Raw genomic sequence first — 15,475 nt, 5'->3', positions numbered from 1 at the left:
CATGGTTACTGGTAATCTATTCATTTTGTCCACTTCCGCTCCACTATACAAAAGGATAAAAAAACCACGGATAGTTAAAACTTAACACCTCATCAGCGGCGTTTATGTGGTTGTTTATGAGCTATGAGCGCGGTACCATACATGTACATTGACAGTGACAACAGATTCTATTCATTGACCCCAAACACCTTCAGTATTCTTCTTAAACCAGTTTGGGGACAAAAAATGTGATTTTGTATATGTATCTGATTAGGGAACAAAATCGGCAGGTTAGTTGTTTTAAATGGCAAATCGCTTCCGAAACTGATTTTTTTCGATGATCATCGTGTAAAATCACATAAAGGTGATATACATGTAGATTGCCAAGTAACGTTATCGACTTATCCAGTTACATTTTATATTTTTCAGCATTGTCTGAAGATAAAAAAGAAAGTGAAAGCTTTCAGTAATCAAGCTTTTATTTTTCTATAAATTTAAAAGGCAATGAATTTAACATCAACAAAGAAAGTAACGATTAAATATACATTTCAAACACTAAAAAAAATAGAGTCATTGGCATATTCTAGAGTCATTATTGAAAATATGTTCGAGAAACACACCTTACAAACCCTTTACGCCCAGGGTTTACGTCCCAGGTGAGAAGCTATTCTAAAGAATGAAGCAGTAGAACTTATAAGTGGAAAAGATACAAAGAATTTGTAGTATATAATTTGATAGTTCATAATAAAAAAACACTTTTGCATGTATATTTGCACATTGGTAGACGTCGTTGACATCATTAATTTTAATCATTATACTTCTAAATTTGGTGGCATCACCCACCATGATATACAAAGAACGGCAGCGAGACAATGAAAATCGACCGCCTTTTAATATTGGTGGGAAACCTCTCCAGCATGGCCGCTATAGGAACCAATTCAACCATTCAAAAATGGTAGTAAAAAAGAATGTAAAGTTAGCAGGATGAAATGAAATAAAAAGAAAAAAACTATGTTGACATAGGTACAACAATAATTTGCAATGTTTCAATGAAACATTAAATTTCATATCTATAACAACAAAAATATTCTGAAAAATATCAAACTGATATGCGATTGCCTTTGCAAACGACCTATGGTTTGGTTTGACATAATAACACTGAAAAGTTGGTTCAGCAAGTCATCTACATTTTATCACTCAAAACGTATAAGCTAAACGTAAACAAACTTGGCAATGGAATTATTCTGTGTAATCTATTAAAAACAAAAACACTGAAAAGCAAAACATAATACAACAAAAAATACAATCATTTGTTGAAAATAACAGTTGTTTTTTAACTATTCATAAAATTATTTACTTTTGATTAATATTTTATATTCCTTGCTTAATTTCACATGAATTTTATTAGCTAACAATATGTATGATATTATAACAAATAGTAAATAATAGATTTGAATAAAATAAAACCAAAATATTACAACAAATTAGATACATAAATGGAGAACAAGTAAATGAACAATAAAAATGGCGGGGGAGGGGGGATTTATAACTCCGAGTTTAAAAAATACGCGTAAATATGAAGAAATACGCGTACATTCGCAGAAAGTCGTATAAAAATAAAGGAGTATATGAGCAGGAGCTCCAACTGAGTGACAAAACAAACCCCCAATACAAACATTGTGATATCTGTGTACAAAAGTTCAAAATTACTGATGTGAACAATATCTAAGTAACATGTATCAACAATATCGGCAGGTATCGCAAATCTCTAGTTGTGGACGGAGCAGTGTGCTAATTCTGGACAAAGCGTGTAGACCGACGTAAAACAGGGAGATATTCTTTTATAATGAATAGGAATTTATCTTTGAAAACATGTGTACATAATCATTACCCGACTATAGTAGTTCGTACGTATCACTGTAAAATTACTCAGTAATCAAAAAGATAGTAGGTTAAAAATAAAACTATTAACCAATAGAGGTTCATAGAGCCTTGTCAATTATTAATCAAAATATTCTCAACCAACAATTCAACTGAACATATGTGATAAATATGTCTTTGATTTTCGTATTTACAGCCATGTGACAAGTCTTTCTAATGAAAGTCATCATATCTATCATATATATTGGGGAGATAACTCGATAAAACTAAACTCTCGGTATCTCTCAAATAACTTGTTTTATGTTGCTCAAAACAGTTAACAGTTTATGGGATACCTTATATAGCATGTGTTCTTTTTAAAAATTACAATAATAATAAAATGATGTGATGGCCTGAGCAAACGTAGTCACATAACTACTATCGAATACAAATTTTGAAAAAGAAAATTATTTCATATCATACTAATAAATTCTTTATAACAAAACCTCAAAAAATCTTTAAGAAGAGTATTATAGTTAACAAGTTGCAGTAAACAAAATAATAAATTTACAGATAACACATGTTAACCCGGGAGTCTGCAAGCTTTGCAGACAATCGGAGGCAATATTGTCACGGTTTCAAACGCTTTTGATAATTTTTCTCCGTTTGTATTCGGCCTTGGTATAAATTATCTTACAATTTGTTAGGTAGAATTATTTTAATGTAAAATTTAATGATTCACCAGTATATGACTGGTTTCCATCTTTTTTTCTTCTTGTGCTTTCTCTAATGTGTTGACGTCAATAGATTAACTACGTCCTTGTGTTGACGTCACTAGAATAACTACGTCCTTGAGTTGACGTCACTAGGTTAACTACGTTGACGTCACTATTTCCTCCCTGCCTGAGTTGCTGTTGGTGGTGCAGCATTCCATGCTGACCCTGAAGTAGTCGGTGCGAAGGATGAGGTGTTATCTGGCTGTTCGACGGGAGGTGGCGGGTAGGCCGGAGGAGGGTAAGCCGGGGGAGGAGCATTGGCCGGGGGAGGAGGATAGTTCGGCGGAGGAGCAGTAGGGAGATATCCAGGATTCAAACCTTGTGTATTGTTGTAAGATGGAGGCGCTACTGGCTGGCTGTACATCGGGTAGTACTGCTGGGGCGGTACGTTCACGTGACTGTTCACTGTCGTAACGGAAAGATCTTAAAGTCAGAATTGACTACACAAAATTGAGTTGCATGAAATCAACAATATTGTTAGCATATAATTAACTTTTAAAACATTTATTATGATAACTAACATATTAATAATAATTTGAATATTAGAAGTCAACAATCAAATAATATTGAGTAATTAATTTATGCATTTAACAGATTTTTCTATTCAATAAATTTGTCCTATTTAAATTGATATGAAGATATTGCGTTTTTACATCTGAACGGAGACAATCCTGACACTAACGCACCTATAGACACGCCCGGTGTGGTTGTTGCTGGGGCTACAACAGTTCCCCGGGTAGGTCTGCGGCCGTCCGCACACTTACAGATACAACACACAATCACAGATATCAGGATTCCGAGGAACAGGATACCACCAATTACACTGCCAATAATCACTCCAATCCTGTACAAATCAATAATTATAGCTATATGAGGATATCGATTAATATTCTTCTATCAGTGGCATTATATATCTATGTTGGTACTCAATCGTGATTTGTGATGACTCGGAGGACTATATGGGTCTTCTCAAATATAAATATTAAATATGTAGGTCTATATAACCATCCAGACTCTAAAATGATGATTGTTTATGCATTTACACGACGCAAATGAAATTTGTTTAATCTTTGATTTTTTTTTTATAATTTTTATTTTTTGAAAACATTTCTTCATTTTCTCCGTAAGTTACATACCACTAACTAGTCATGATCATCTTCTCATGTAAAACTGCTCACCGTTCTGAGAGATGGAAACACCTTATTTCGTCTCTGCATATCATAGAGTTGCCTCCCTTACGGATATATATCCATTGTGACGTCATTATTCTGTTAGTAAAATACGCGTCGTTTTCTCTGAAAATTATGACGTTACGCTAGCAAACATAACGTCATAACATGACGTCACAATCAATACCTACCCACAAAGGCAGATAACTCTGTAATTTGCAAATACAGAATATATCCTAACTGAGTGTGATCCATGTATAGGTAGTATTTGATACTCACGATACGGATACAGACGTGTACACGTCATAAGTGTCGTAATATGAGCAACAGTATCGGTTCGTGGTGTATCCGCAGCAGCCGTATGAACAATAGTCATAATACGTGTAGTAGTAATTGCTGTAGAAGTAGTTATACTGGCGCTCATAACAGGAACTTCCCGACAACACCCCTAAAACAAACGAGCAAGTGTATTGTATCGAAACAATGACGTGAGACCAATGCTTTTACTCTTCATTTTACTACACAACAGACGTAAACATATTTTTTTAGTCTGCCACTAAATTTTTTTCACATTAGGAATCATTCAACACAGAAAAGTAAGCACCTCAATGTTGGAAACCTATTATTAGTGAAAGACCAAATATCTATTGACAATGATGTCCAGCGGAGAGTCACTAAAACAGTACATACCATGCAAAACCTACCATACCAAGAAAGACTTTAAGAACTATGATAACCAACACGTATAGAAGGAAACGAAACGATGTTGTAAAAGTATATGAAATATTAAACGACCTGTCCAAATTAGATAAGAACAATTTATTTACACCGTCATTCACTAGGATTAGAGGAAACTCTATGAAACTATATGAGAAACAGAGTAGGACCTCAGTGACACAAGGGATCTTAGTCGACGAGTGGTTGAAGCCCCAACTTTAAATGTTTTTAAAAATCGCTTGAACAAGCATTTGGGGTAAAATACCTTTTAAGTTTTATCCTTGTATATACATTTGTTGAGACGTAAACATATTTTTTTAGTCTGCCACTAAATTTTTTTCACATTAGGAATCATTCAACACAGAAAAGTAAGCACCTCAATGTTCTGTTCTGTTCTGTAATGAATGCTCAATGTTCTGCTGTAACAATGATCATGTTCTGTTCTGTAACAATGCTCAATGTTCTGTTCTGTAACAATGCTCAATGTTGTTCTGTAACAATTCCTCAATGTCATATTAAACGACCTGTCCAAATTAGATAAGAACAATTTATTTACACCGTCATTCACTAGGACTAGAGGAAACTCTATGAAACTATATGAGAAACAGAGTAGGACCTCAGTAACACAAGGGATCTTAAGTCGACGAGTGGTTGAAGCCCCAACTTTAAATGTTTTTAAAAATCGCTTGAACAAGCATTTGTACAATGCTCAATGTTCTGTTCCTAACAATGCTCAATTGCTCTGTTCAGTAACAATGCTCAATGTTCTGTTCATGTAACAATGTTCAATGCTCTGTTCCCGTAACAATGCTCAATGTTCTGTTCATGTAACAATGCTCAATGTACTGTTCCCGTAACAATGCTCAATGTTCTGTTCTGTAACAATGCTCAATGTTCTGTTCTGTAACAATGCTCAATGTTCTGTTCTGTAACAATGCTCAATGTTCTGTTCTGTAACAATGCTCAATGTTCTGTTCCTGTAACAATGCTCAATGTTCTGTTCTGTAACAATGCTCAATGTACTGTTCTGTAACAATGCTCAATGTTCTGTTCTGTAACAATGCTCAATGTTCTGTTCTGTAACAATGCTCAATGTTCTGTTCTGTAACAATGCTCAATGTTCTGTTCTGTAACAATGCTCAATGTTCTGTTCTGTAACAATGCTCAATGTTCTGTTCTGTAACAATGCTCAATGTTCTGTTCTGTAACAATGCTCAATGTTCTGTTCTGTAACAATGCTCAATGTTCTGTTCTGTAACAATGCAATTCAATGTTCTGTTCCCGTAACAATGCTCAATGTTCTGTTCTGTAACAATACTCAATGTTCTGTTCTGTAACAATGCTCAATAATCTGTTCTGTAACAATGCTCAATGTTCTGTTCTGTAACAATGCTCAATGTTCTGTTCTGTAACAATGCTCAATGTTCTGTTCTATACCTATGATCAATAATCTGTTCTGTAACAATGCTCAATGTTCTGTTCTGTAACAATGCTCAATGTTCTGTTCTGTAACAATGCTCAATGTTCTGTTCTGTAACAATGCTCAATGTTCTGTTCTGTAACAATGCTCAATGCTCTGTTCTGTAACAATGCTCAATGTTCTGTTCTGTAACAATGCTCAATGTTCTGTTCTGTAACAATGCTCAATGTTCTGTTCTGTAACAATGCTCAATGTTCTGTTCTATACCTATGATCAATAATCTGTTCTGTAACAATGCTCAATGTTCTGTTCTGTAACAATGCTCAATGTTCTGTTCTGTAACAATGCTCAATGCTCTGTTCTGTAACAGTGCTCATTGTTCTGTTCTGTACCTATGATCAATGCTCTGTTCTGTAACAATGCTCAATGTTCTGTTCCCGTAACAATGCTCAATGCTCTGTTCTGTAACAATTCTCCCTCCAGTCATCAAGCACAGTTCACTACCTGATTCCCTTTACATATAATCACCTTCCGGCCAGTGTCACATTCAAACGAGCTTTGTAAAACATGAACGGGTGGCTACAAGGTGACTGTATAGAAAATGTATGACGCACTTAGTCAATGAAAATGCAAATGCAAAAGATATTTAGAGGGAAATTAAATTACAAGGGTTTTGGAGAAGCAAGTACAAACATGAACTGAAAATGATATTTGGCAGTACTGTGCCAAAAATCATTGAATTTACATCTACAGTGCAGTGAAATGAGAACATTGACTACAATTTCATTTCACATGTTTGCAGTGTTATTAGTAATTGTTAAGTGATTACTACAAGTATATTTTCATTTGAACTTACATTAGGCCATTTTTACAGTGTATAAACTCTGTGTTGTTATATATATAATTACTGATGTTTATAATGCATCATATAATTTGCCAGTCCATTTGAATGCTTTTTACAGGTAAATTCATTAAACCGAACGGTTTTCAATAGATTACTGAAGAAAAAATATCATGTTTAAACTTTCACCCAGTTATGGCACATATGTATAAGTCTCTTGTTTTTTATGAGAGGGTGCAAAGTTCATTAGTAAAATAACAAAGTACTTGTAAACAGAAAAAATGTCATTTTAGGATCGAAACCAGAAACAGAAATAATTCTGGGTTACGAAAACTGAGGAAGAATTCGGCAAAAAGAGTTTATTAAAATTAACACTATTAAAATATACACAAAAATATTCCACATCCTCTCTAAAAATGCAACAATTTACACACACACAAAGAGGAAGTCGCCCTTATCATTAGGCCTAACCAACCGATATAAACATTCCCAGTATGTACCCGGATGTTGGTTCTATGGTATAATTGATTGTATTGATGCCTCCTTATTGTAAGATATCGATTTATTTTACCGCAGCGGTATGCACGGCATGAATAGATTCTATCCGTGATATAAATGCATTATAACTATATACCTGTCCGACATCTTACACTTGTTCATTGTATACGGCCTTATGTCAATACAATTATACATGGGTGTTGTGTACTTAGGTCTACATTCGATGTGCAATGCCTATTTCATTTGCAATATTCAAATACAACCTGGTAAGTTAAACGTTGTGCTGAGATATGTAGACATACGGACATTTAAAAGGTTTCCATTGTCGATAATACTAATTTAACATGCCCTTGCTTTATCGACGTTGCAATAATTAGTTTTAGTTATTGTATACATATCTACTCGTCCAGAGAGACGATTGATTGGAACCATCAGATAACACTAGCATTATCCGTGTATAACTGTTGTAGGTTAGTCAGATGATAACATTAAGCTAACGTTATATTTGTATTATAGATAAAATCTTCCCCATCCATAAAACAACTCTGCACAAATATCATCTTTGTTAGAATTTGCTAATAGCGTTTTTGCAACATCTCAGATTCCATAATAATCCCTAAAAATCTACATTTCTTACAATTATTTGCCTTTATTCAGCGGATCTTGGAATAAAATTTTGTCATACAGTAAAAAGGATCAATGCTTTTCCCCTCTAAAATCCACACCAATAAAACGAGAATCCTGATTGGTTTGTTGGTTTGATTTAACGTCCTATGGGCAGCTGAATCGTTTAAGGGCAGCCTACCGTGAAACACTGAGGGACACTATCCAAGGATGGTTTCACATTGTTTGAGCTTTCTGGTCCGGTACTGATGACAGCAACTGAACAAATGTATTTGATTAGATGCGTGTTAAAGAGACAGATAATATTCATTTTATAGTTTCAGAGAAAAATATTCATATATGTGGAAGAAAATTTAGAGCTCGGTTATACATGTATATCCTAATTACCATTTCTTGATAGAAATCTCAACCCTGTTGTGTGTGTAATAGTTGATGGATGTATTTTGGAAGTGGTCCTATCATTATAGGATGTTTGAGAGACATGTATGAAGTTTGAGAGACATGTATGAAGTTTGAGGGACATGTATGAAGTTTAAGAGAGCATGTATGAAGTTTGAGAGACATGTATGAAGTTCGAGAGACATGTATGAAGTTTGAGAGATATCTATGAAGTTTGAGATAGACATGTATGATGTTTGAGGGACATGTATGATGTTTTAGAGACATGTATGAAGTTTGAGAGACAAGTATGAAGTTTGAGATAGACATGTATGATGTTTGAGAGACATGTATGAAGTTTGAGGGACATGTATGAAGTTTGAGAGACATGTATGAAGTTTGAGAAATATGTATGAAGTTTGAAATAGACATGTATGATGTTTGAGAGACATGTATGAAGTTTGAGAGACATGTATGAAGTTTGAGAGACATGTATGAAGTTTGAGAGACATGTATGAAGTTTGAGAGACATGTATGAAGTTTGAGATAGACATGTATGAAGTTTGAGAGACATGTATGAAGTTTGAGAGACATGTATGAAGTTTGAGGGACATGTATGAAGTTTGAGAGACATGTATGAAGTTTGAGATAGACATGTATGATGTTTGAGAGACATGTATGAAGTTTGAGAGACATGTATGAAGTTTGAGAGACATGTATGATGTTTGAGAGACATGTATGAAGTTTGAGAGACATGTATGAAGTTTGAGGGACATGTATGATGTTTTAGAGACATGTATGAAGTTTGAGATAGACATGTATGATGTTTGAGAGACATGTATGAAGTTTGAGGGACATGTATGATGTTTGAGAGACATGTATGATGTTTGAGAGACATGTATGAAGTTTGAGATAGACATGTATGAAGTTTGAGGGACATGTATGAAGTTTGAGAGACATGTATGAAGTTTGAGAGACATGTATGAAGTTTGAGAGACATGTATGAAGTTTGAGAGACATGTATGAAGTTTGAGGGACATGTATGAAGTTTGAGAGACATGTATGAAGTTTTAGAGACATGTATGAAGTTTGAGATAGACATGTATGAAATTGAGAGACATGTATGAAGTTTGAGAGACATGTATGATGTTTGAGAGACATGTATGATGTTTTAGAGACATGTATGAAGTTTGAGATAGACATGTATGAAGTTTGAGAGACATGTATGATGTTTGAGAGACATGTATGATTGAGAGACATGTTGAAGTTTGAGGACATGTATGATGTTTTAGAGACATGTATGAAGTTTGAGATAGACATGTATGATGTTTGAGAGACATGTATGAAGTTTGAGAGACATGTATGATGTTTGAGAGACATGTATGAAGTTTGAGATAGACATGTATGATGTTTGAGAGACATGTATGAAGTTTGAGGGACATGTATGAAGTTTGAGAGACATGTATGAAGTTTGAGGGACATGTATGAAGTTTGAGAGACATGTATGAAGTTTGAGAGACATGTATGAAGTTTGAGATAGACATGTATGATGTTTGAGAGACATGTATGAAGTTTGAGGGACATGTATGAAGTTTGAGAGACATGTATGAAGTTTGAGGGACATGTATGAAGTTTGAGATAGACATGTATGAAGTTTGAGAGACATGTATGAAGTTTGAGTGAGACAATGTATGAAATTGAGAGACATGTATGAAGTTTGAGAGACATGTATGAAGTTTGAGATAGACATGTATGATGTTTGAGAGACATGTATGAAGTTTGAGAGACATGTATGATGTTTGAGAGACATGTATGAAGTTTGAGGGACATGTATGAAGTTTGAGAGACATGTATGAAGTTTGAGAGACATGTATGAAATGTTTGAGAGACATGTATGAAGTTTGAGAGACATGTATGAAGTTTGAGATAGACATGTATGAAGTTTGAGAGACATGTATGATGTTTGAGAGACATGTATGATGTTTGAGAGACATGTATGAGAGAGTTGATGAGAGAGACATGTATGATGTTTGAGAGACATGTATGATGTTTGAGACAAGTATGAAGTTTGAGAGACATGTATGAAGTTTGAGGGACATGTATGAAGTTTGAGATAGACATGTATGAAGTTTGAGAGACATGTATGAAGTTTGAGAGACATGTATGATGTTTGAGAGACATGTATGAAGTTTGAGAGACATGTATGAAGTTTGAGAGACATGTATGAAATTTGAGAGACATGTATGATGTTTGAGAGACATGTATGATGTTTGAGAGACATGTATGAAATTTGAGAGACATGTATGAAGTTTGAGAGACATGTATGAAGTTTGAGAGACATGTATGAAGTTTGAGAGACATGTATGAAGTTTGAAGACATGTTTGATGTTTGAGACATGTATGAAGTTTGAGGGACATGTATGATGTTTGAGAGACATGTATGATGTTTGAGAGACATGTATGATGTTTGAGAGACATGTATGAAGTTTGAGAGACATGTATGATGTTTGAGAGACATGTATGAAGTTTGAGAGACATGTATGAAGTTTGAGAGACATGTATGAAGTTTGAGAGACATGTATGAAGTTTGAGAGACATGTATGAAGTTTGAGAGACATGTATGAAGTTTGAGAGACATGTATGAAGTTTGAGAGACATGTATGAAGTTTGAGAGACATGTATGAAGTTTGAGAGACATGTATGATGTTTGAGAGACATGTATGAAGTTTGAGAGACATGTATGAAGTTTGAGAGACATGTATGAAGTTTGAGATAGACATGTATGATGTTTGAGAGACATGTATGATGTTTGAGAGACATGTATGAAGTTTGAGAGACATGTATGAGAGGACATGTATGAAGTTTGAGAGACATGTATGAAGTGTTGAGAGACATGTATGAAGTTTGAGAGACATGTATGAGTTTGAGAGACATGTATGATGTTGAAGTTTGAGAGACATGTATGAAGTTTGAGAGACATGTATGATGTTTGAGAGACATGTATGAAGTTTGAGATAGACATGTATGAAGAGACATGTATGAAGTTTGAGAGACATGTATGAAGTTTGAGACATGTATGAAGTTTGAGAGACATGTATGAAGTTTGAGAGACATGTATGAAGTTTGAGAGACATGTATGAAGTTTGAGAGACATGTATGAAGTTTGAGAGACATGTATGATGTTTGAGAGACATGTATGAAGTTTGAGAGACATGTATGAAGTTTGAGAGACATGTATGAAGTTTGAGATAGACATGTATGATGTTTGAGAGACATGTATGAAGTTTGAGAGACATGTATGAAGTTTGAGAGACATGTATGAAGTTTGAGAGACATGTATGAAGTTTGAGAGACATGTATGATGTTTGAGAGACATGTATGAAGTTTGAGAGACATGTATGAAGTTTGAGATAGACATGTATGAAGTTTGAGAGACATGTATGAGTTTGAGAGACATGTATGAAGTTTGAGAGACATGTATGAAGTTTGAGAGACATGTATGAAGTTTGAGAGACAAAGTATGTATGAAGTTTGAGAGACATGTATGAAGTTTTGAGAGAGAGAACATGTATGAAGTTTGAGAGACATGTATGAAGTTTGAGAGACATGTATGAAGTTTGAGAGACATGTATGAAGTTTGAGAGACATGTATGAAGTTTGAGAGACATGTATGATGTTTGAGAGACATGTATGATGTTTGAGAGACATGTATGAAGTTTGAGAGACATGTATGAAGTTTGAGAGACATGTATGAAGTTTGAGAGACATGTATGAAGTTTGAGAGACATGTATGAAGTTTGAGAGACATGTATGAAGTTTGAGAGACATGTATGAAGTTTGAGAGACATGTATGAAGTTTGAGAGACATGTTTGAAGAATGTATGAGATTGAGACATGTATGAGTTTGAGAGAGACATGTATGAAGTTTGAGAGACATGTATGAAGTTTGAGAGACATGTATGAAGTTTGAGAGACATGTATGAATTGAGAGACATGTATGAAGTTTGAGAGACATGTATGAAGTTTGAGAGACATGTATGTGTGAAGACATGTAATTGAGACATGTATGATTTGAAGACATGTATGATTTGAGAGACATGTATGAAGTTTGAGAGACATGTATGAAGTTTGAGAGACATGTATGAAGTTTGAGAGACATGTATGAAGTTTGAGAGACATGTATGAAGTTTGAGAGGACATGTTGAAGTTTGAGGACATGTATGAAGTTTGAGAGACATGTATGAAATTGATTGAGAGACATGTATGAAGTTTGAGAGACATGTATGAAGTTTGAGAGACATGTATGAGTTTGAGAGTGTATGAGAGTTGAGGACATGTATGAAGTTTGAGAGACATGTATGAAGTTTGAGAGACATGTATGAAGTTTGAGAGACATGTATGAAGTTTGAGAGACATGTATGAAGTTTGAGAGACATGTATGAAGTTTGAGAGACATGTATGAAGTTTGAGAGACATGTATGAAGTTTGAGAGACATGTATGATGTTTGAGAGACATGTATGAAGTTTGAGAGGACATGTATGAAGTTTGAGAGACATGTATGAAGTTTGAGAAACATGTATGAAGTTTGAGATAGACATGTATGAAGTTTGAGAGACATGTATGAAGTTTGAGAGACATGTATGATGTTTGAGAGACATGTATGAATGTTTGAGAGACATGTATGAGTTAGAGCATGTATGAAGTTTGAGAGACATGTATGAAGTTTGAGAGACATGTATGAAGTTTGAGAGACATGTATGAAGTTTGAGAGACATGTATGACAGTATGTTTGAGAGACATGTATAAAGTTTGAGAGACATGTATGAAGTTTGAGAGACATGTATGAAGTTTAGAGGGACATGTATGATGTTTGAGAGACATGTATGATTTTGAGAGACATGTATGAATGAAGTTTGAGAGACATGTATGAATGTTTGAGAGACATGTATGAAGTTTGAGAGACATGTATGAAATTGAGATAGACATGTATGAAGTTTGAGGGACGAAGGACATGTATGAAATTTTTGAGAGACATGTATGAAGTTTGAGAGACATGTATGAAGTTTGAATAGACATGTATGATGTTTGTTTAAGAGACATGTATGAAGTTTGAGAGACATGTATGAAGTTTGGGATAGACATGTATGATGTTTGAGAGACATGTATGAAGTTTGAGAGACATGTATGAAGTTTGAGAGACATGTATGAAGTTTGAGAGTCATGTATGAAGTTTGAGGGACATGTATGAAGTTTGAGAGACATGTATGAAGTTTGAGACATGTATTTGAAGTTTTAGAGACATGTATGAAGTTTGAGAGACGAGTGACATGTATGAAATTTGAGAGACATGTATGAAGTTTGAGAGACATGCATATCTTCTGACTCCAATAAATTAACAGAACATGGCTACAACAAGTGGAGTACGTTATGGTCTTATTGTGAAATATCCGTTATCGTACATATTATGAGTTGGTCAGGCTTGTACAGTCCTATTGGGTATAAATTGTGGACCTGGTGTCATCGGACTATGCTGGGTTGTCTGATTGTTAACTTAGATTTGATTTACGGCTCAAGTTAACACGTCAGTAAAATAACTAAATATGATTGTGAATCTGTCATGGCGGACATTAGCAAGGAAGAAAGGCATATAACGACGCATTAAATGTCCCACGAGATGTTGTGATACTTCGACAGTAGGACGGTTCATGAGACATGGCATCAACTTACCTTGGACCTTCAGCATCAGAGCCAGTAAGAAGAATAGGATTCCATTACTGTCCATCTTTAGAGCCTTTTACTTTTTACTCCATAACTACCTATAGTCCATTAATCAGTGTGTCGCCTTCTGTTGTAACATAGCCCAGTTTTCCCAGGTGTAGCTTTCAATGGATGTATTGAGAAAATGACGTCAAACGTTTAAATGAGTCTACCTGTACAACAGCACTGTACCCGGTACAGATGAATATTTAAACAGGCTATTTATAAACCTCTATCGATCACAGGTATACTAATGTATTTGTCGTCACATATGACACGAAAATTAAGTTTATTCCTATATCTAAATCTATCTGTTCGGATGGTGGACTTTTAATCGCATTGATTTGTTTTTACATTATCAATAAAGAGTGGTTCCCTAACTGTGACAATGTTTGTTCGTGGACAGAGGTATATATGCACAACACTGTGTCAACAGATTACACTCAATATGTCGGCATAACGATCTGGACAGAATGACATTATATCGATGGCTACACAGTCCAACAGCAAAGCTTTATACTGACGACAGTAAAGGCTATATACAATAAGACCACAGAGGGTTGGACATTGCTAATTTACACTCTTATCCGTCGCATTATTGTAGACTGTAAGATACTCAAGATATTTCAGTTAGAATACCAACCAGAGCAGTGTTCCCGGGAGCTTATGGCACCGGTACTTGCACTGGTTGACATGTATTTCTACCTGATATCTCAACCTCCCAACCTACCGATTCCTCTTGTAAAAACCAATCGTGTTACATGACAGTGGTACAGCTCATCTGCAATAGTAAGATCTATCATCTAACGTTTATCATACGTTTTTAGAAGAGAGATAATTCGTACAGAAAGTACCACACAGTGACCTTAAGTCCGTTAAGCACTGGTTAAAGGTCCACTACCTTTCCAAACCAAAAATTAAAAGTTTCTTAAAAACATAAATAACATGACAAGATATATATCGATGGCCTAAGAAGAGGTTGCAACCTCAAGCAAATGCAAGTTTCGCTGTTTTGCCGTCTGATACAAAAGTCAACTAATTATAACGCGCGATAATTATAATTAGGACGACGGCAGGAAATATAAGATGATCCGTGTTATGAAAATGAGCATTTAATTTATTTTAATCAAATTGTTCAGAAGGTGATGATAAGTGTAGTATTAACGATAAGCTAATAATTTTTGCGACTCTACAAAACAATCAATCTCGTTTTGCATTCCCGTTTTAGAAATTAAAAGCCGTTTCGGAGAGGAACATCATACATGTCTCTCAAACATCATACATGTCCCTCAAACTTTATACATATCCCTCAAACTTGTCATAATATATAATTTGATCAATACATTAATGGCGCGTAGAAGAAAAATATCAAATATATATATGCTCCTGATTATAACGACAATGTCTCTATGGCTTTTTGTAGAAACTGTTTTAAATCGACCTAAAAATCAACGC

General features: G+C 34.8%; 1 protein-coding gene across 1 annotated transcript; it reads right to left on the bottom strand.

Annotated features, from left to right (window-relative positions):
• Nucleotides 1–440: 440 nt before the first annotated feature.
• Nucleotides 441–14,221, bottom strand: LOC138332237 (cysteine and tyrosine-rich protein 1-like). The gene is made up of 4 exons (XM_069280243.1): nucleotides 13,991–14,221; nucleotides 4,064–4,232; nucleotides 3,302–3,459; nucleotides 441–3,020 (listed from the first exon to the last, which is right to left on the bottom strand). Exons 1-4 carry the CDS (start codon nucleotides 14,043–14,045, stop codon nucleotides 2,728–2,730), a joined length of 675 nt encoding a protein of 224 aa, XP_069136344.1. The 5' UTR covers nucleotides 14,046–14,221; the 3' UTR covers nucleotides 441–2,727.
• Between the last annotated feature and the right edge of the window lie 1,254 nt (nucleotides 14,222–15,475).

This window comes from Argopecten irradians, chromosome 9 (genome assembly GCF_041381155.1).
Source record: "Argopecten irradians isolate NY chromosome 9, Ai_NY, whole genome shotgun sequence".
Classification (NCBI taxonomy): Eukaryota; Metazoa; Mollusca; class Bivalvia; order Pectinida; family Pectinidae; genus Argopecten; species Argopecten irradians.
This window is presented reverse-complemented; position numbering and strand designations above follow the sequence as displayed.

Excerpts from the sequence above, each read along its gene's own strand:
- LOC138332237 (XM_069280243.1), bottom strand. The coding sequence starts at position 14,045 with ATGGACAGTAATGGAATCCTATTCTTCTTACTGGCTCTGATGCTGAAG. Across the intron at positions 4,233-13,990 it reads TCTGATGCTGAAGGTCCAAG|GGGTGTTGTCGGGAAGTTCC; the intron begins GTAAGTTGATGC and ends CGTTTGTTTTAG. Across the intron at positions 3,021-3,301 it reads CACACCGGGCGTGTCTATAG|TGAACAGTCACGTGAACGTA; the intron begins GTGCGTTAGTGT and ends CCGTTACGACAG.